General features: G+C 40.9%; 1 protein-coding gene across 1 annotated transcript in view; it reads left to right on the top strand.

Annotated features, from left to right (window-relative positions):
- The window catches only part of RFTN1 (raftlin, lipid raft linker 1), a 196,258-nt gene that overhangs the window by 85,544 nt on the left and 88,284 nt on the right, over nucleotides 1-22,430 (top strand). The window contains exon 4 of the mRNA XM_080807866.1: nucleotides 21,779-21,887. Within this exon, the coding sequence (XP_080663992.1) occupies nucleotides 21,779-21,887 (109 nt within the window). The remainder of the gene's footprint in view (nucleotides 1-21,778; nucleotides 21,888-22,430) is intronic.

The raw sequence follows: 22,430 nt of genomic DNA, 5'->3' as shown, positions 1-22,430 counted from the left end.
GTACAGCAGTATTGAAATCAGGCCCATTGATTACCCTGCAATGGCTTCTAGGTGTTCATGTGAAAGGAAGAATCGCATGTCTTTCACTTTAAATCAAAAACTAGAAGTGATTAAACTTAGTGGGGAAGCCATGTTGAAAGCCAACATAAGCTGGAAACCAGGCCTCTTGCACCACACAGTTAGCCAAGTTGTGAACACAAAGGAAAGTTCTTGAAGGAAATTAGAAGTGCTGCCCCAGTGAACACATGAATGATAAGAAAGTGAAACAGACTCATTGCTGATATGGAGAAAGTTTCAGTGGTTTGGAGAGAAGATCAAACCGGCCACAATCTTCTCTTAAGCCGAAGCCTAGTCCAGAGCAAGGCCCTGACTCTTTTCAATGCTGTGAAGGTTGAGAGGTGGGGAAGCTGTTGAGGACAAGTTTGCAGCCAGCAGAAGTGTGTTCATGAGGTTTAAGGGAAGCAGCCATCTCCATAACATCAAAGTGCAAGGGGAAGCAGCCGGTGCTGATGTAGAGGCTGCAGCAGGAGATCCAGAAGATCGAGCTAAGATAACTAGTAAAGGTGTCTACACTAAACAGATATTCAATGTAGACAAAACAACCTTCTATTGGAAGAAGGTGCTAACTAAGACTTTCACAGCTAGAGAGAAGTCATTGCCTGGCTTCCAAGCTTCAAAGAACAGACTGACTCTCTTGGTAGGAGGTAATGTAGCTGATGACTTTAAGTTGAGGCCAGTGCTCATTGACCATTCTGAAAATCCCAGGGCCCTTAAGAATCACGCTAGATCTACTTTGCCTGCTTTATACATGGGGCAACAAAGACAGCACATCTATAACATGGTTTACCAAATGTTGAGACCTACTGCTCAGGAAAAGAAGATTCCTTTCCAGGTATTACTGCTCATTGACAAAGCACCTGGTCATCCACGAGTTCTGATAGAGGTGTACAATGAGATTAATGTTGTTTTTGTGCCTGCTAACACAACATCCATTGTGCAGCCCATGGATCAAAGAGTAGTTTCGACTTTATATTTAAGAAATACATTTCCTAAGGCTCTAGCTGCCAGAAACAGCGGTTCCCCTGATGGATCTGGGCAAAGCCAATTGAAAACATCCTGGAAAGGATTCATCATTCTAGATGCCATTAAGAACATTTGTACTTCAAGGAAACAGGTCAAAATATCAACATCAGCAGGAGTTTAGAATGATTTCAGCCCTCATGGATGACTTTGAGAGGTTCAAGATTTCAGTGAGGGAGGTCACTGCAGATGTGGTGGAAATTCAAGAGAATTAGAATTAGAAGCAGAGGCTGAAGATGGAAGTGGACTGCTGCAATCTCACGATAAGACTAACACATGAGGATGGATGAGCAAAGGAAGCTGATCTCTTGAGATGGAAATTACCAGCGGTGAAGATACTGGGGAGACTGTTCAAATGACAACAAAAGATTGAGAATATCACATAAACTTAGTTGAGAAAGCTCAAGTTGAGAAAGTTGATAAAGGGTTTGAGAGGACGGACTCCAATTTGAAAGAAGTTCTTCTGTGGGTGAAATGCTATCAAACAGCATCACACGTTGCAGAGAAACCATTTGTGAAAGGCCAAGTCAATGGATATGGCAGATTTCATTGTTGTCCGATTTTAAGAAACTGCCCCAGCCACCCAGCCTTCAGCAACCACCACCCTGATCAGTCAGTTGCCATCGACATCGAGGCAAGACCCTCCACCAGCAAAAAGATTAGGACTAACTAAAAGCTCAGATGATGGTTAGCATTTTCTAGCAATAAGTACTTTTAATTAAGGTATGTACTTTGTGTTTTTAGACATAATGACATTGCACACTTAATGGACTATAATTTAGTGTAAACAAAACTTTGCTCTACAATGGGAAACCAAAGAATGCATTGCACTAGCTTTATTGTACTATTTGCTTTATTGCAGTGGTCTGAAACCAAATCTGCAGTATCTCCAGGGCAGGCCTGTAACATTGTGGAGCCCTAACCCACCCCACTGGCTGCCATCTTGCCATCTTTAAGATTTCTGTATGTTGCTTATTTTGGTGGAGTTAATCGTTCTCCCTTTGAGCTGTCTATTCGCCTTTCACCCACAGCAATCATTAGACTTCTCAGACTATCTTGTAATTATTTATATATGTCTTCCCACCCTTTCTCCTCCTTGCTAAATATTCTTCCAATGTTGGATTCCCATTACTTACTTAGAGTGCCAGGTGGTGAGTAGGTGTTGCTCAATAGAATTTTCCTGAATTGATTGGAATAAAACTATACCCTGGAATTTTGCTACCATCACTCCTTAAAAAGGTCATAAATTCACTGCAAAATGGATCTGTCTTTGGTTTACATATTTACCAGTACCAAAAGTGTATCTTGATAATGCAGCCACACAATATGGACCCCAGGGAATGGAACACACACACACACACACACACACACACACACAAACAGGATCCTTTCATTGTCCAAATAAAAGTAATTTGCCACAGGGGTATATATACATTATTTTTTACTCTTTTTTTTTTTTTCCTTTTAAAAAACATCCAAAGGATGGCCTTCAAAGGAAAGAAAATCTTTGTGGACTTAAGTGGAGTACAAATGCATTACATTGCCTTTTATTTATTTATTTATTTTTTTTTTTTTTGCCTTTTATTTCTTTACAGTCCACAAGATAACATGAGCATTTTCTTTGGCATTTGAAAAGGGCAGAATTGGGAAAGGACAAAATTATACTGGAACTGAAAAGAAAGTTCTCTTAAAAATTATAATCGAAAGTGTCCTCTTTAAGTGGCCTTGTGTCTCTTCATGTCTAATTTCTACCAATTACTTTGGCTCTTGGGAGAATTACAGGGTTTCTAGAAAGAGGTTTCATAATTAAACGAAATACACAGGGGGTGGTCGCCTACGGGGGTGTGCCCTAGAAAATGCTCCCACACGAGGCTGGGGTTCAGCCCTGGAGCGTGCTGATTGTTGGAATCACACGTGGGGAAGAAAAGTAACACTGGGCGTAGCAGTGATTGACATGTGTTACGGTGGTGGAGAGAAACCACAGCAGCTGGTTTATTCCCAGACAGCGGAAATTGAGGAAGGTGAATTCGAAGTTCTTTCTTAAATGAGAGCAGGGAATATGAAGGTGTCTGTTTCGCATGGGGGTCGTTATTTTAGATTCAGTCATAAACAGGGCCCCCACTCTGGGCTCGCAGCTGCCCCTCATTGTTGGCGTGGTATCAGCCTTCATCAGTTTTCTCAAGCTTCCCGAGGAGGTGTTTGGAGGACTTGATTAGCTCTCCTGGGCTGCCACTGTACCCCCCAAGGAGCTGTCCAGCATCACCGAGGACTACCTTAATTTATTCCTTCTATTTCCCATCTCACACTGGAGTGACACCCTTTTCTGGTGTGTTGAAGTATCAGGATTCACTGTTAATTATTGTGTTTGCACTTTCCAATCTAATATGCTGGTGTAAAGCCACATTCTCTTGGGGGAAGAGAATTTTTTTCACTCCACACCCGTAATGGCTTGCCTAGTTACTCTTATTCTCCACCTCCAAAGTGTCGGCCTTTGTCCCAGTGGAGAGAGCCAGAGAGACAGACATGCGTCGTTCCCTGAAAGCTCATCCCCCGCCGCCCCCCCCACCCCGTTTTATAGCTGTCCTTGATGCCTATGTCTTTCCCCATGTTTTATTTTTTATTTATTTATTTTTGTCTCCTCTGAGAGAGAGAGAGTATTAGCATACTAGTGATTTCCAGTCTTTCCCCAATAGCTTAGAATGGCAGAGAATAGCGAGCAGGTACCAAAACGCAGCAGCACAAGGCACGACATTTTTTTGAAATTTCCTGTTGATCTTATGCAAATACCACAGGACCATGAAATGTCTGTATTTGTTTAAAATAAATAAGGGCCCCTTCCTCCCACAGTCCACGCAATCTTTCAGTAACAATGGAGGATTTATTCTTTGGCATTACAGGTGGGCTGTAGGGATTCCTGCCACTATTTTGAGGGCCTTGTGCACACAGTGTAGGTAATTTAGTTGCAAATACTTTTACTGAAGTGTTAGATTTTTGTATTTATATGCCTATTGCATATTAAATTTAGGAACTCAGATTGCCTTACTTTAAATATTCCTGGCAGTCTTTTTTGTCTTTTCTCTTCTTTGTCAATCAGACTTAAATTAGATCGTGTGTGTTTTTCAAGCTGAGAAAGGCTTGGGCATTACCAGTGTTGGGTACTGGAAAAGACTAGTACTAACTTAATCTTATAGGTTTCGCTATGAATGCAGCAGCAGGGGACAAATAACTTTCAGATCCATATAAATACATTATCAGTGATTTCAGTGTTCTTAGGAATTTGATATAATGATTATCTTTATGTCTGTCTAACTGTCTTCTATAATTTTTAAGTGGCTGAAAGATGGAACCATTTTACAAAGAGGTAAATGCCATAAATACGATTTAGTGGAGTACATCATTTCATTTGCCTCCCATTCATCAACCACGAGTTGGAACTGAAAAATGGCTCCAAAGGCTTTAAAAACCAAATTAGTAACTTGTATTCATACAACACCTGTTTCTGAGGATCTGAGAGCACTTTTGCTTCACTCCTATGTGTTAAGTCTTGTAATTTATTCTCACTGTGTCCTCATGATGGTTGTTTTTGTTGTTAATAATTGTTGAAAACATTATCATGTGTTCGGTGGAGGTTTTAGACTTAATTCTGTTTTGAAGTTGAAAGGTACCATTTTCTTGCCTTATCCCCCACCTCCCATTTCATACCGCAGGAAATCTAGCCTGAAGAACTTATTAATGGAGCACCTGAGTGGCTCAGTTGGTTAAGCATCTGCCTTTGGCTCAGGTCATGATCCCCCAGGGTCCTGGGATCAAGCCCTATGTCAGGCTCCTTGCTCATTGGGGAATCTGCTTCTCCCTCCATTCCTCCCCCTGCTCACGCTCTCTCTCTCAAATAAATAAATGAAATCTTTTTTTAAAAAAAAGAAGATAATTATTAATGACTCCTTTAGTATTGAAGTGTGGGATGGGTGAGTGGGACTGTGTGGTGGATATGGGGCTTAAGTTCTATCTTGAGGCTCATGGCACAGAAATATACCATCTTTTAGCTCAGAAGCCCTGGAATTACAGAAGGGCCTTCAGAGAATTCCCAGATCCTCTGGGCTTTGCAGGGTCTTCAGTCCCCTCTGCTAGGTTCTGGAACCAGAGGTGTAGTTATCCCCAAACATGTTTCAGGGCACTTTGACACTGCAAAGCATTTGGAGCACCCCAGTTGGCTCCTTTTTGGAGGCTGGCTGGGTCTTGTCAGTTTCTGCACTAAAAAGTTCTATTCTAATGGTTCTGAGGTGCTTAGTGCATTATTTTTCCTCTGTTACCTAAAACAACACCCCCCGCAAAAAAACCTAAAATGTATTTATTAGGTGTCTTGTGTCTTCTAAGGTAGTAGCTTTTGTTAGAATGAAATGAGCACAGTCCCTGCTCGAGGGGGTTTATAACATACCCAACTTGTTGAAGTTTTTATTTTCAGACTTCTATAAAGTCCCCAAAATGGCTCTGGGAAGCAACCTGGATCTTAATAGGAACAAAAAGCCCACTTTTCTTGTGAAGAATATTTAAATGTTTTCAGGCATTTCATAATAGGATTCATTAATTATGGCACCAGCCGTAACAGCTCCCATCTATTTGTGGCTGTGTCTGGCAAGCGTCCCCACTCAATGCTTCATGATGTACATTATCCTTACTCCTGAAAGCAAGACAAAAAAGATGAGACCCAGAATGGTCACTTACCCAGAGTCATGCTTTTGCTAATTGGAGAAGCCAGGATTTACATCAGGATCTGTCTACTACTAACACTGTTCCTTTCTCATTTTTTAACCATTAGGGTTAGGGGTAAGAGTAGCGTAGGAGTTCTCTGCCTATATAGTGTCTCAACCCTTGCCAGTTTGGGATATCAGGCAGCCACTCCAGTGTGCTACCCACCAGGTGCCAGTAAGCAAACAGCACCGCCGCTGCCCCTGGCCCTACAGTTAATGACAGTTACAGTGTCTCTAGATAACTACCAATGTCCCCTGACAGGCAAAACTCCCAGTTGATTGGGCTAGTGTTAGGGTGTGCAGTAGGGATCCACCTTTATTTTCTTCCAAATAGCTGTCTTTATCAACAGCATTTATTGCATTCACCTGATTTTTATCATGGAATGAAATGGCACCTGTATCATCATTTGGATTTCTGTATATGCCCTAGTTTGTGCCCAGTTTTTTATTTTTTATTTATTTATAAATAAATAAATTTTTATTTTATATTTATTTTTATTATTTATTATTATTATTTTTTATTATTCCTGTGATCACGTTATTGATTTTGTGCTATCCCACGCTATTTTGATTATAATAAGTTTGTTGCATATATTAATATCTATTAAGGCACTGTTCTTTGTTTTCAAGATCTTAACAACTTTTGCGGGTTGCTTTTTCCATATAGACTACAAAGTTATTTTCTCCAATTCCCAGTAAATTCTGTTGAAATTGTAATTACATTACATGATCATTTGAAGAGAGTTTCCACCATGTGTTTTCAAGAACATAGAGTTTGTTGGAAGTAAAGTTTTATTTTAGAAGATTTGTAATCATTCTGAAACTTCTATGCATTTATCTAAGCCAGTATTACCAAAGTGAGGTACATACCCATGTTGAAATAGTACTGAGCTTCTGTGTATATTTATTTATTTATTTATTTATTTATATATTTATTTATGTTGACAAATTAGAAGAGAAATTGCGCGTTACTAATATTGAGCATTCAGATTGAAGGTGGTGCCCTGGCTGGGTGCAGAGGTCAGGGGTCACCTGTCTACACGAAACAGGAGGGCTCCTGAGAGACTGGGTTCTGAGGAAGGCTTTCATTTGAAAACTCAGTGAAGTGGATTTGTGGATTATTTCTAGTAGTTTAACCCTCACGAAATATACACATGACTTAAAAACTTCCTGTAAGGTGGTTGAGGATTGAGGAAAATACCAGTAACAAGGACATAAAATCCTTCTGTCTTTGTCTCTTTCTTCCCTCTCTCTTTCCCTGTCTGTCTCTTCCTCACACACACACTCAGACTCACACACAGAAAAATGACCATACTGACTCATCTCTCACTGTTTGTTGGAGCGTTACTAGTGAGATTTAAAAAAAAAAACAAACAACAAAACAAAACAAAAAATGCAATGCCTACCTATTCAGATCTGAGAGAGGATAGCCAAAGATATTTGGACACATCAAGAAGCCATTTTGAAATGTGGGTTAACTTCCACTGTTGTTAACAATGAATCTCATTTCAAGTGTATATTAAGTCTTGAAATATTAACTATTCATAATATGAACTTACTGTAATTATAATTTTAAAATATCGCTTATTTCAGTTGCTTCTCATCTTTTTAAAATTTGTTTTGTATGTGTTTTATATGACAAAAATATAAGATGTTGATACGGTGGTAGTCAGGAGTTTTTACGGACCTAGTAGGCGATCAAAAAATTTGGAGACGACTGATTCATGAAACTTCTGGGTCCCTTGGATGGTTCCTGAAGCAGTTAGAGTTTTGCTACTCAAAGTGTAGTCTGTGCACCAGCAGCACTGGCGTCACCTGGAAGCTCCTTGGAAATGCAGATTACCAGGCCCCACCCAGATCTGCTGAATCGGAATCTTCATTTTAACCAGATCCCCGATGATCTGTTTTCACAACCTGTTTTCACATTAAAGTGTGAGAAGAACGTTAAGCTGTCCTTTCCTATTAGCCACGTGTAGCAATGTAAATGTAAATTCATTTAAGTTAAAATTAAAAATTCAGTTTCTCATGGGCACTAGCCACATTTTATATTCTTGGTAGCAACGTTATGGCTAGTGGCTACCGTATTGGACAGTACAGATAGAGAACATCTCCATCATATAATTCAGTTCAAGGGTGTAGGTAGGTAGATCGAGAAAAGAAGGAAACAATGAATGAACTTTAGTTTGGAACATGTGCATTGAATGTAAGCAGAGAAGGGACTTCCTGTCACTCAACTGGACAGGGACTGTGAGAGAGTCCTAGAGAGCATTCATCTGGGGTGCAATTACTTACTCTTAGTTTTGTTCACAGATAATGTGACTTCTGATGTATTATCAGGCAGACCTGCTTTTTATTCGGTGTTAGGTTTGTGATAAAATATTATTTGTGCATTAATACTAATATTAGTCCTTTCAGCATCTTTCAGGGTAAGTTAGGAACCTTACAGGATCCCAGAGAAAGCAGGACCCTGCCCCAGATCCCATTCCTTGGGGTTTTTCTCTTTTCTGTAGTCCAGCCTGGTGGGCATTGAAATTCTTTGACGCTGTGTTATACAGGGACCAGGGGTAAAGCCTGTTTGTTTTCCCATCGCTTTTAAGATTAACGGTGAAATCTTTGGGGTTGCACAGTCCCTGACGGTTTATCTACCAGACAGCTGGCTCTGACTGTAAACAGTGAGACAGGATGTGGCAAGATTTCTCTAGAATAAACAGCAGTACTGCAGTACTGGGTAGTGAGATGCCCACAATGACTTGCACGCACTTGGCAGAGCGCAGCTTCCTAAGAGGGTGTGTGGTTAGGGTATCATTTGCACAGTTCCCCAACCCACATCATTTCCCGAATGTTCCTGGTGATACCAAACCCTTATCAACAGAAGTGGTGAATGTCTGTTGGTGAAAGAGGAAGAGAAAATCAGAAGAAAAGGCGGTGACCCATCTATGAGTTCATTCTTCTTCTTTCTACTTCTTACTTCAGAACTCCCCTGAAAAATTGTAGAGTTAGGTCCTTTATTTAATAATTTGCTAGGATTTGTATACTCGGATTTTTTTCCCCCTCAGCATTTCTTAAGCTTCACTAATAGGGGATGTTTTTGACTCCAGCAGCTTTTTTTTTTTTTTTTTTTTTTTGTAGATTTGATTTATTTTGCAAGGGGAAGGAGTCATAAAATGATTGGAAGTCTTTTCCCCATTGTTCTGAGAGCATCTTTGGGGAGCAGCATTTACTCCCCTCCCCATCCTACCCCAACTCCCACCAGTTGCAGAGATGGGAAGTACCTAAACTCTCTCTCCCATCCGTCCACTCCCTCCACAAAACCTTAGCTCATTACTGCTCTCCAAAGACATTCTTTGCCTCTTCTTCCATCCTACACAATGCCACGTGCTTCATCTTCCTGCAGTCTGTATTTTAGTGTCTTCTCTTATCTAAGACCATCCATGACTCCCCTTTCCCTCAGAATGAAGTCCCATCCTGCAGGGGCACACCCCACCCTTTCTTTCTGACCACGGTTCTCACTTCTCTCCTGCCCACTGTCAACACATCACAGGTCCATCCTAATAGCGGATTCATCCAAATGTTCGCCGGGCTCTTGTGTACTGGTCCTGCCGGTTCTGATAGCCGGACCTCACCTTTTACCAAACTTGACCTGTTTATTATTTCCATCCTGTAACTCATGGTTTTTTCCGTCTATATCCTTACTAATCTCTGTTCTCAGTGCCTGGAATAGCCTTTTATCCGTTGTCCCATGACTAATTTCCATTCAGCTTTAGGCTCAGCTGACACACTTCTTGCTTTTTAAAAGATTTCCTGATCCCTGACACTGAAAGTAACTGAACTCCCATAAGGCTTCTCTTTTTATAGGGTTTTCATACAGTAGATAGCACTTGGATAGTTAGATGGCCATCCTGATGGAGGATCTAACAGAGTACCTGACATGTATGTGGTCAGTGGTCAAGAAGGTGCTGAACAGATGAATGAAGACATAGACGTTTTTATTGTCATGAGTTTTACATTAGTTAATGAAACTAGAAAATGCCTTTTTTTTTCTTTGATTGACAAAACTTCAGATCTGTAGTTCATATTCCTCTCTCCTACTACTTAGAAAAAAAAAAGCTATTCTGATACTTCTACTTGAATTTGGTATTGCCTTGGGGGAAATATCTTAAAAATCCTTCCTGTTTCCCAGACATAGAGAATTTGTTTCTGTCAACTGACATTCAGTATTTTTTTCTTTTCTGTTTGGAAAAGTGCCTAGTAATCTAAGTTGGAGTTTACCACCATTTCTTTCTGATTATTCCTAAGCGAAGCAAAAATAGTTCTATTGATGAACTGCACATCCTCTCCTTTCTTTTCACAACTCAAGTTCAAACTGGGCCTGGTGTCCTGGGAAAGAGGAGATGTTGTTTAAACTCATGGTCTTTGAAGTTGTCGAAGGGGTTTATGAGTTGAAGTGAGATCTGTTACATGTTTATTATTTAAAAGTAGTGTGTATGTAGTATTTATTCACATGTTTATTTTTTAAAAGTATCATTTATAGTAGTTTTTTGAAAGGCATTTATTTTTTAGTAGACTGATTTCAGATCTGCTAGTGAAACCAAAATGGGTTTTTAATTAACTACTTGGCAGTTTGTCAGTATAATTTGAGGGTTAACCCTCTTGCCCGTGTTAATTTTGAATATTTAAAGTACTCTTAGACAGTAGGGTCTTTGCTAGCAAACATGTTCTTTCAAAGGCTTAGCCCAGGGTTATGTCCCAGCCACTGAGGAACTGGCACTAGCCATGATCGTGGGTTATCCGGGAGCACAGAGGGGAAGAATTTGCTGAGTCATTACAAGGCATGAACTATCTGGGTTGAGTTTATGGGTTGGCTATTCTGATTGTAATTCAGTTAGATAATCTGCTCAGTCTTATCTCTTCCCTGAGATCCAGCCTTCTGTGACTCACATGGGAGCTGCTGCTCCTTCTTTCTTTTTTTTTTTTTAAACATATAATGTATTATTAGTTTCAGGGGTACAGTTCTGTGATTCATCAGTCTTACTCAGTCCACATGGGAGCTTTGTGTATGTAGCTGAGAGGCCAGAAACTGGTGGCTGGGAGGTCAAATTAAATCCCAAGAGGTTGGCCAACATAGCAAAAAACATTGTCTAGAGCCACGATTTTGACAGTTATGGCTGACATAAACACACAATTTAATGAATTCTTTAAAAAAAAGACTAAAAGTTTTGGCCATCCTGGCCTGGAATCGCTAGCGATGGCTGGGATGTAAACTGCCCAGGTTACCAAGGTTTCCACTATTGCCACTATCTCCCCAACACTGTAGTGATGTGGCATCTCCTATTGAACGTCACTCCTACACTGTGACTTTTCTCATGATGGAGGCAGGTTTTCTCCCAACTGCATTGCTTTCAGGAATGGCATTGCAAGAGGGCATCTGATAGGATTCTGTGTTCGAATGAAAAGCAGAGAGAGCCTATTTCTCCGCGAACATGAAGCCCATTCCTGTATCTCTTGTATGAGAACAGAGTGTCTAGATTATGTATTTTGGTCAAAAAATATCCTCTTCCACTCACTGCCTGTGGGTCTTGGAGTTTGCATCCCTGGTGTGATCTTCTGACCCTCTGGCCCCCTGGGGAGTGACTGTATAACCCTTGGCAGACAGGATTGTTGTAATGAGCCCAGCTCTGATTTACACTGTTTTTATGATAGTTCATTTTTGTGTGTGAGTAATGAGGAATGAGGTCACCACGACACAGAATAGGTGGTCTTCTCTTATGATCTTAAACAACTCCGACATCTGTGGCCAGTTACGCTGACATCTGAGGTACTTCAGCCTAGGGGCTCTTTGCTCTCCTGCCCTACAATTAAGAGAGGTTTGTGCACAAATGCTCAGTGTCTAAATCTGCTTTTATGTGTTTGTTGTACAAGCATTTTTTTTTTTTAAGTAGGCCCCATGCCCAGCTCTAAGCCCAACGCAGAGCTTGAACTCACAACAAGATCAAGAACTTGATCTTGAGATCAAGACCTGAGCTGAGATCAGGAGGCAAATGCTCAATTGAGTGAGCCACCCAGGCACCCCTGCAAGCATTCATTTAAAATTTTCTATTCAGTTTTGGCCCACATTCCACTTTATAAGAAGTCAAATAAGTAAGGGCTGTTTGGGATGATGAGAAAGTTTTGGAAATAGTGGGGACTGTTGTCTGGCCTTACGAATGTGCTTAATGACATTGAATGAACACTTAAAAATGGTCAAAATGGGCATCCTTGTCGTGTTCCTGATCTCAATGGGAAGGCTGCAAGCTTTTTCCCATTGAGGATGATATTTGCTGTGGGTTTTTCATAGATAGATTTGATGAAGTTCAGGAATGTTCCCTCTATCCCTATACTTTGAAGCGTTTTAATCAGGAACGGATGCTGGATTTTGTCAAAAGCTTTTTCTGCATCAATTGAGAGGATCATGTGGTTCTTCTCTCTTCTCTTATTGATTTGTTCTATCACATTGATTGATTTGCGAATGTTGAACCATCCTTGTAACCCAGGGATGAATCCCACCTGGTCATGGTGGATAATCTTTTTAATGTGCTGTTGGATCCTGTTTGCTAGGATCTTGTTGAGAATCTTAGCATCCATATTCATCAGTGATATTGGTCTGAAATTCTCCTTTTTGGTAGGGTCTTTGCCTGGTTTGGGGATCAGGGTAATGCTGGCTTCATAAAAAGAGTCTGGAAGTTTTCCTTCTGCTTCAATTTTTTGAAACAGCTTCAGGAGAATAGGTGTTATTTCTTCTTTGAAAGTTTGATAGAATTCCCCAGGGAATCCATCAGGTCCTGGGCTCTTGTTTTTTGGGAGGTTTTTGATCACTGCTTCAATCTCGTTACTAGATATCGGTCTATTCAGGTTGTCAATTTCTTCCTGGTTCAATTTTGGGAGTTTATAGTTTTCCAGGAATGCATCCATTTCATCTAGGTTGCTTAGCTTATTGGCATATAACTGTTGATAATAACTTCTGATGATTGTTTCTACTTCTGATGATTGTGATCTCTCCCTTTTCATTCATAATTTTATTAATTTGGGCTTTCTCTCTTTTCTTTTGGATTAGTGTGGCCAATGGTTTATCGATCTTATTGATTCTTTCAAAAAACCAGCTTCTAGTTTCATTGATACGTTCTACTGTATCTCTGGTTTCTACCTCATTGATCTCTGCTCTAATCTTGATTATTTCCCTTCTTACATGTGGAGTTGGTTTGATTTGTTGTTGATTCTCTAGTTCTTTAAGGTGTAGAGACAGCTGGTGTATTCTGGATTTTTCAATTTTTTTGAGGGAGGCTTGGATGGCTATGAATTTCCCCCTTAGGACCGCCTTTGCTGTATCCCATAGGTTTTGGAGTGAAGTGTCTTCATTCTCATTGGTTTCCATAAATTGTTTAAGTTCTTCTTTGATCTCCTGGTTGATCCAAGCATTCTTAAGCAAGGTGGTCTTTAGCTTCCAGGTATTTGAGTTCCTTCTGAACTTTTCCTTGTGATTGAGCTCCAGTTTCAAAGCATTGTGATCTGAGAATATGCAGGGAATAATCTCAGTCTTTTGGTATCGGTTGAGCCCTGATTTGTGACCCAGTATGTGGTCTATTCTGGAGAAGGTTCCATGTGCACTTGAGAAGAATGAGTATCCACTCTTGTTCAACATAGTATTAGAAGTCCTAGCAACAGCAATCAGACAACAAAGAGAAATAAAAGGTATCCAAATTGGCAAGGAAGAAGTCAAACTCTCTCTCTTCGCAGATGACATGATTCTTTATATGGAAAACCCGAAAGACTCCACCCCCAAACTACTAGAACTCATACAGCAATTCAGTAATGTAGCAGGATACAAAGTCAATGTCCAGAAATCAGTGGCTTTCTTATACACTAACAATGAAAATACAGAAAGGCAAATTAGAGAATCGATTCCATTTACTATAGCACCAAAAACCATAAGATACCTCGGAATAAACCTAACCAAAGAGGTTAAAGATCTGTACTCGAGGAACTACAGAACACTCCTAAAAGAAATTGAAGAAGACACAAAAAGATGGAAGACCATTCCATGCTCTTGGATCGGAAGAATAAACATCGTTAAAATGTCTATACTGCCCAGAGCAATCTATACTTTTAATGCCATTCCGATCAAAATTCCACCAGTATTTTTCAAAGAGCTGGAGCAAATAATCCTAAAATTTGTATGGAGTCAGAAGAGACCCCGAATTGCTAAGGAAATGTTGAAAAACAAAAATAAAACTGGCGGCATCACGTTACCTGATTTCAAGCTTTACTACAAAGCTGTGATCACCAAGACAGCATGGTACTGGCATAAAAACAGACACATGGACCAGTGGAACAGAGTAGAGAGCCCAGATATGGACCCTCAACTCTATGGTCAAATAATCTTTGACAAAACAGGAAAAAATATCCAGTGGAAAAAAGACAGTCTCTTCAATAAATGGTGCTGGGAAAACTGGACAGCTATATGTAAAAGAATGAAACTTGACCATTCTCTTACACCGTACACAAAGATAAACTCGAAATGGATAAAAGACCTCAACGTGAGACAGGAATCCATCAGAATCCTCGAGGAGAACATAGGGAGTAACCTCTTTGATATCAGCCACAGCAACTTCTTTCAAGATATGTCTCCAAAGGCGAAGGAAACAAAGGCAAAGATGAACTTTTGGGACTTCATCAAGATCAAAAGCTTCTGCACAGCAAAAGAAACAGTCATCAAAACAAAGAGGCAACCCATGGAATGGGAGAAGATATTTGCAAATGACAGTACAGATAAAAGGTTGATATCCAGGATCTATAAAGAACTCCTCAAACTCAACACACACAAAACAGATAATCATATTAAAAAATGGGCAGAAGATATGAACAGACACTTCTCCAATGAAGACATACAAATGGCTACCAGACACATGAAAAAATGTTCATCATCACTAGCCATCAGGGAGATTCAAATCAAAACCACATTGAGATACCACCTTACACCAGTTAGAATGGCCAAAATTAGCAAGACAGGAAACAACGTGTGTTGGAGAGGATGTGGAGAAAGGGGAACCCTCTTACACTGTTGGTGGGAATGCAAACTGGTGCAGCCACTTTGGAGAACAGTGTGGAGATTCCTCAGGAAATTAAAAATAGAGCTTCCCTATGACCCTGCAATTGCACTGCTGGGTATTTACCCCAAAGATACAGATGTAGTGAGAAGAAGGGCCATCTGTACCCCAATGTTTATAGCAGCAATGGCCACGGTCACCAAACTGTGGAAAGAACCAAGATGCCCTTCGACGGATGAATGGATAAGGAAGATGTGGTCCATATACACTATGGAGTATTATGCTTCCATCAGAAAGGACGAATACCCAACTTTTGTAGCAACATAGACAGGACTGGAAGAGATTATGCTGAGTGAAATAAATCAAACAGAGAGAGTCAAGTATCATATGGTTTCACTTATTGGTGGAGCATAACAAATAATATAGAGGACAAGGGTAGATGGAGAGGAGAAGGGAGTTGAGGGAAATTGGAAGGGGAGGTGAACCATGAGAGACTATGGACTCTGAAAAACAACCTGAGGGTTTTGAAGGGGTGGGGGTGGGAGGGTGGGGGAACCAGGTGGTGGGTATTAGGGAGGGCACAGATTGCATGGAGCACTGGGTGTGGTGAAAAAACAATGAATACTGTTACGCTGAAAATAAATAAAAAATTTAATTTAAAAAAAAAAAAGAAAAAAAATGGTCAAAATGGTAAATGTTCTGTTAAGTATGTTTTAACCACAATAAAAAAAGTAAAAAGAAGTGAGGAGAACAAGAAGTTGGATATACTTTTGAGTTTTTCTGACCAAAAGAGGCATAGAGAAAGGTTTTCATTCTTATTTTGTATTTCCTTAATCTCTGGTCTTTTTTTTTTTTTTTTTTTTTTAGGGTTTCTTTTCTTCTGAGGTTATGGGATTCTATATTATTGGTCTCTACAAGTCATTCTTTCTGTTTTCTCTTTCCATGGACTTGTTCAGTTCTTGGCCAGGGAAAATCCGGATAGTAGCAGATACAACATACCCAGCCTGGTCTGTGGTTGTTCACTCTGACCACACATTAGAATCACCCGTGAGTTTCCAAAGCCCCTTTTCCCGGGCCATACCTAAAACCAATCAATCAAAATTTATGAGAGCTCCCCAAGTGCTTCCAAAGGTGAATGCAACCAGGGCTGAGGGTGCCTGCCCTATGGGAAGCCCTGTCTGATTCACAGAGCCCAAGGTTTCTCATTAGATTGTTCCAGTGCCTGAAGTTGGGGCACATCAAAAGCCACTTTCCTTTTGTCCTCCAGATTCAGTTATTTTAGAAATTGCAGTGATGTGATTTGAGGGGTCTCTGATAGGAAGAGTATAGTCAGGCAGGGGTGGAGGGATGGATAGTTTTGTCTAGAGACACTGACTTGGAGAATAAATATTACAGAGTCAAAACAGGAAATACATATATCCCAGAAAAGTAGAATGCCTTTCTTGCTTTTTTAAAAATAAATTTTATTTTGGAATAATTTTATATTTAACATGAAAGTTACAAAGAAATTACAAAGAATTCTCTTATGCCCTTCATCGAGTTTGTCCAAGCATTAGTACCTTTGTCAAAACTAAGACATTGACACTGGTACATTACTGTTCAGTAAATTGTGGATTTTATTTGGATTTCACCAGTTTTTCTATTAATGTCCTCTTTTAGTGATGGGACCCAGTCCAGGGTACCACACTACATTTAGTTGTCATGTTGTGGTGGCTTTTTAAAACTTAACTGGGCTGTGAAGTCTTAGCTGCTTCTCCAGCATCCTAAGCAGTCAGGACCTCCATGTTTATGTGCCTTGTTACCACTATGTCGTTACATTAAGAATTTGAATTTGTTTTGTCTTATGTATTCTTGGCTTTCAGCACATCACATCTCAGGAGTATCCTTTTTATTCCTCTTCCTTTCAGAAAATCCCTTTGGAGTGGAAATAAACCCCCCTCAACTCTCCAATGCTGCATCCAAGTGGGGGATTCAAGATGTGAGAGGGGTTAGAGCTCTTTTCACTTAATTATCGCTCAGGTGGTTTTTGAGAAATGACCTAGCAGCATGAAGATGTTTTTATTTTTTCAAGGAACCAAGCTGTTTGGGACCCAAATCAATGGATTAATTTGATAATTGACCCATTTTAATTATAAACATTACTTTGCACTTGTTTCCATAGGATGGACTAAATCCTCTTTCCCTTTAGGGATTTCAAGACTATTGGTAAACTGAGGAGATTATGAGTCTGTTAATTGAAGAAGTTGACAGGGTGGCCCATACCTTTGCCCCTTGACATGCTTCCTGCCTTTTACTTTCAGGACAGACAGCACGTTATGGTTTTCTTCCTTCTTCTCTGGTTTTTCCTTTTCTTTTGGGCTTTCTTCTCTTTTCTCCCAATGTCTTCTTCATGGTTGATGGTCCCAAGGGTCAGTCCTTGACTATTCTCTCTCTACATTAATTGAAATCTCACCCAGTTTTTTGTTTTAATACCATCTGAAAGCTGATGACTCTCAAATTCATATCTCCAGCTCCTCTCCTGAAATCCAGATTGGACTATGTATTAAACTGTCTGCTGTGTAAGTCAAATTTAACACTTCTGAAACTGAATTATTGACCTTCTCCCAAAACTGTGCCACCCACAACTTTCCCCATTATAATTGTGGCAGCTTCATCCAGTATCCCAGTGGCTAGGACAAAAATTCTCAGTCATCCTCATCTGCTTTCTTCCTTCTACACCCCATGAGGAAGTCTTGAAGTTTCCATCTTGAAAATATATCCAGAATCCAGACTTTATGACTGCTGCTACACTGCTAAAAACCCACTTTGAGCCATCATCATCTCCCTGATGGACCACTGAATTAGTCTCTTAGCTGCCTCCTACAGCTGGAGGGGAGCCTTGTAAAATAAACCAGATCATGTTACTTCTCTGTTCAACAGTCTCCAAATTCCCAGTTGGAGTCTCCAGGCTTCCTAGTGACTTTTCAGCCTTGTCTTCTCTTCCTCCTCTGCCCTTTATTCACTGAGCTTTGGCCTCAGGGCCTTTGCACTGGCTATTCCCTCTGCCTGGAAGCTCTCATCCTAGATATCAGCATGGCCAGCTCCTTCAGTTCCCTTAGAGCTTTGTTCTAAATGTCACCTTCCTGGTGACCACCTCATTAAAACTTTAGCTTCTAAGAGCACCTGGGTGGCTCAGTTGGTTGGGAAGCAGAATCTTGATTTTGGCTCAGGTCATGATCTCAGGGTCCTGGGATGGAGCCTTGCATCAAGCCCCGCATTGGTCTCCACGCTCAGCAGGGAGTCTGTTTGAGGTTTCTCTCTCCTTCTCTCCTCCTGCTCATCCTTTCTCTCTCCCTAAAATAAATAAATAAATCTTTAACAACAACAACAAAACTGCAGCTTCCCCTCAAACACTCCTCATGATTCTCATCACCTTACTCTTTCTTTTTTCTTCTATCCTTACCCTGCTGAACATACTGTTATATACTCATGCATGTTTATTTGTTTTTGCCTATCCCCCTCCACTAGACTGTCAGCTCCAGGAGAGCAGAGATTTTTGTCTGTTTGTCTATTGATATATGCTAAAGAATAGTGCCTGGCACATAGTAGTTATGGTCAGTATTTCTCAAATGAATAATTATGAACTGTGAAGAGTGTTTGGAAAGTAAAGATGCAATTATAGATGATAGTCACTAGGTCAGCAGTGGTTAATGTTTGCTGAGCCCAGACCTCCTGTCATGCCCTGTGCTAAGGACTTTAATGTTTTTGTCTTATTTAGTTTCTACAAGGATGCTAAGAGGCAGCTACTCATAATATTCCCATTTAGCAGTGAAAGAAACCAAGACACCGAAAGTTTATATAAATTGTCCAGAGTCACCTAGAGGTGGTTTAAATTGTCCAAAGTGAACTAGAGGTGTATCATTGACCTCTAGTTCTCATTGATCCCCTTCTAGTTCACTTTAGCACCTATAGCCTGTAACTGGCAAATCTGGAGAAGATTATGGAATAGGCAATAGAGGGAGGAGATGAAGCATATTTCATTGTTAGCAGTACTCTGCTCAGAGTGCTTACATTTAATTTCAGAGTATTTGGTGTTAATTTCCAGATGAGGGAGGCTTAATGCAGTGTCCCTCCTTTTTCTTTTTCTTTAAACCCAGATCTCTCTGTCCTTTCCAGAAGTGGAAGCCATCACAGCTTCACTCGAGGACAAGTTTGGTGGTTTCTCATTTCTTTTCCCCAGAATAACACAAGGACATGACCTTTGGGGAAACATAAGTGTTGTTTCCCCTCCTTCATAGGAGGGTGACAAATGCCTCCTCAGCTGAGAGTTTCATGCTAATGCTTCTTCCCTGGGGACTTGAATGACTGCAGAGTATCTGTTCTCTCCTGATGTGATCCCTTAGAGGGCCACCCCTGGCCCCTGAAGCCACTTCTCTTGGGTGTCTGCTTCTCTCTCCCAGGGTGGTCCTTGCTCTCAGAGACAGGAAACCTATTACCAGTCAGTTACTACTCTCAGGCTGCTCTCAGGTGTTCTTCTTCTTCTTTTTTTTTTTTTTTAAAGGTTTTATTTATTTATTTATTTGCCAGAGAGAGAGAGAGCAGAAGCAGGCAGAGTGACAGGCAGAGACAGAGAGAGAAGTAGGTTCCCTGCTGAGCTAGGAGCCTGATGCAGGACTCGATCCCAGGACCCTGGGATCATGACCTGAGCCAAAAGCAGCGGCTTAACCCACTGAGCCACCCATGTGTCCCCTTGCGGTGTTCTGAGTAGATCTGTGGGCCTGGGCCTAGCCATGGTCACCAGTGGGAAAACACAAACCTGCCTTGTCTTCCTGCTCAGCAATACTTCTTGTTCTAGAACCAAAGATGGCAGTTACTAGATCCTGTACCAAAGATTATTTCTTATGAACCTGGGTTGTAAGTTGCTTAAAGGCAGACTCCATTCACTTTATGAGTGTTTTACTGAGTGGATGTGGTGTCAACTTATTTAAAATGATCACTGGTTTTCAAGCTACTCATTTAAAATCTCAGTGGGTGTTTGTAAATAACCTCTCACGGTCTGACATTTGTCTTCATGTGACAGAGAAGCTGGGATTTCATATCTTAGAACACCTCCTCCCACGCCTGTCTTCATTGTTTGAGACCTCACAAACATCCATGACAGTATGTCATGACCAAGTCTTTGAAAACTCTAAAATCTTCTGCTTTAGTTCCTCTTAATATGTGTTTTGTGTGGGGGTGGTAGGGGATGAGAATGTGAGGAAAAAACGAGAACACGTGTCTAGTCTAACGAAGTTTTAATGCAAGAAGTCTCAGGCACAGAACTGGTTTCTTCTTTTGGTGTTAGTTTATTCCAGTTTGACCAGTTTGGAATCCATTTATTATTTTATGTTTTGAAAGTATGTGCCTCAATCCCTACTCCTGAAAGGATGTATTAGGGGGAAAAATAAAATCAAGATATGCTATTGATGTTTGCTTACCCGATCACAGTTACGCACCTGGGAAAAACCAAATCCTCTTTAAAATTTTTTCACTTGCAAATTTCACATAAATCATACCCAGAGGGTTAATGGTAATGTAAGTTGCTTTTAATGATATATAAGAATCTTAGAAATTCATTTTTAAAATATAGCAAATATACATATTCAGAAACCACTTATTTGATAGGATATATGTATATGAGTTCGGTGTGAAAGCACCCACTTTAAGAATTTTCTGGCCACACCTGCTCTTACAGGGGCTGGCACGGGCCCCTCCTTGGTAGAGCTCCTCATAAGTGGGCCAAGAGAGCCCTGCTCACCCCTTGGCCAGTGGGGTGTGGCTGTGCTTGTACTGGAAACCCCAGACAGAGCCCAGGATCCTGGTCCCTCAGTCCCGATCCCCGTGACCAGCTACGCTGTTCAGACACTTAGCAGCAATCCATTTCCTCTTGCCTTATGCCTGGCTGGGTGGGCCAAGGAATCACCTTCCATTTCTGATACTTGTGTGGTTTCAGGAGTTCCTCATGCCCACATAAGCGTCATGTAGGAGTCCCTCAAAGGAACGGCATGAAGTGGTAGGAGTTCCTTCTGGTGATCACTTCCTGCTGGCTCTCCTGAATGCACAGAGTGTCCCATCATATGCACGAGGACATGGTGGGAAAGAGGGAAGAAGCTGCACCACCTATGTGGGGACATGGCTGGGCCATGTTGGCCGGCTCTGCACTGACCAGAACCCTGCAGCTGTTTGCCACAAATGACCTTTATACCCACTCTTTCCCCAGAACTTCAGTTGCCTTATATTCTTTCTTTAATGCATCTTTAATTTGATGGATTTTGCCAGATTGCCTTCTGTAAGGGTTGAACCTTTTAAAAGTCTCTTTAAATTAATTTTAATTTCCTAAGTGCTATTAGAATATATTCTTTTCAGAAAAAGGGGGAAAAAATACGGATATAGCTGAAGTCACTTTCAGTTACCCTACCACCCCTAGATCCAGCTCCCATGCAGACTGTCTCCATCCCCCAGAGGTAGGTGCTGTTAGTGGTTTGGTGTGTCTCTTTGTCTATGCCTTGTCAGATATTAACCCATGGGAAATAAACATTATGGGAGTATGTGCGTGTTGTTTAATGGATAAGCTATACTGTCCTAAATTTCTATAATGATGTGTTTTCCTTGATACTATGTATAGGTCTTTCCATGATGTGTATAATTAAGTAAAAAAAAAAAATATATATATATGTATATAAAATTTGAGTTTTATTATAAATTATTTTTTAGCAGTGCTTTTTGACATTTACTTTCAGGAAAGATTTTGGGGTTTCATTGAATATCCAACAATTCATATATATATGAATATATATATATATATATATATATATAGTGCAAAATCTTTATGTGTTTTTTTCCTCTCTTCAGATCTCAGAAAAGTGATCTTCACAATGAACACTACATCTTGGAATTAGATTGCTGTTCCTCCTTGGACCACCTGACAGGCCAGAAACTCATCCCAGAGTTCATTAAGAAGGTGAGCCCTATGGTCAGGGGACAACTGACCAGGTTTGCAGAGCGAACTGGCGGGGGCTGGCTTAGGGCAGTTCGGCCATTCTCCACAGGCTGGGGTAGGAGCCGGGGACTCCTTGGACCTGGGTCTTTGAGCAGCCCCACAGGGGTGCAACCCCCCACCCCATACACACATGGCTCAGGCTGAAGATGACTCAGAAACAAGGTAGCTTCCCCCCTTCCCAGGCAGGCAGGACCCTGGACCTTGTCTTTTAAGGCTGGATTAGCACTAATGGCTGATAGGCCTGGGCCCACTGCTCAGACTCCCTTCAAACCTTCAAGGTGGTGTGACCTACACCCCCAGCCCTAATCCTACCTTCCACTTGTCCTGTGGGTCTTCATTGCCATGAGCCACCTTTCTTTCTAGTGTGAGAGCACCCCGGAGTCCTGCGGCCACTGGCATGCAGTTATACTGGAGAAAATTGCCTAGTTGCAGGAGAATCATTCTCTGCCCAGTAATGTGTGTCTGGTTTTGAACTTCTCTTCATGCCCTATGAGGTTTCCTGCC

This window comes from Martes martes, assembly GCF_963455335.1.
Source record: "Martes martes genome assembly, chromosome: 1".
Taxonomy (NCBI): domain Eukaryota; kingdom Metazoa; phylum Chordata; class Mammalia; order Carnivora; family Mustelidae; genus Martes; species Martes martes.
The sequence above is the reverse complement of the archived record's forward strand: the minus strand, read 5'-3'. Positions and strand labels throughout refer to the sequence as shown.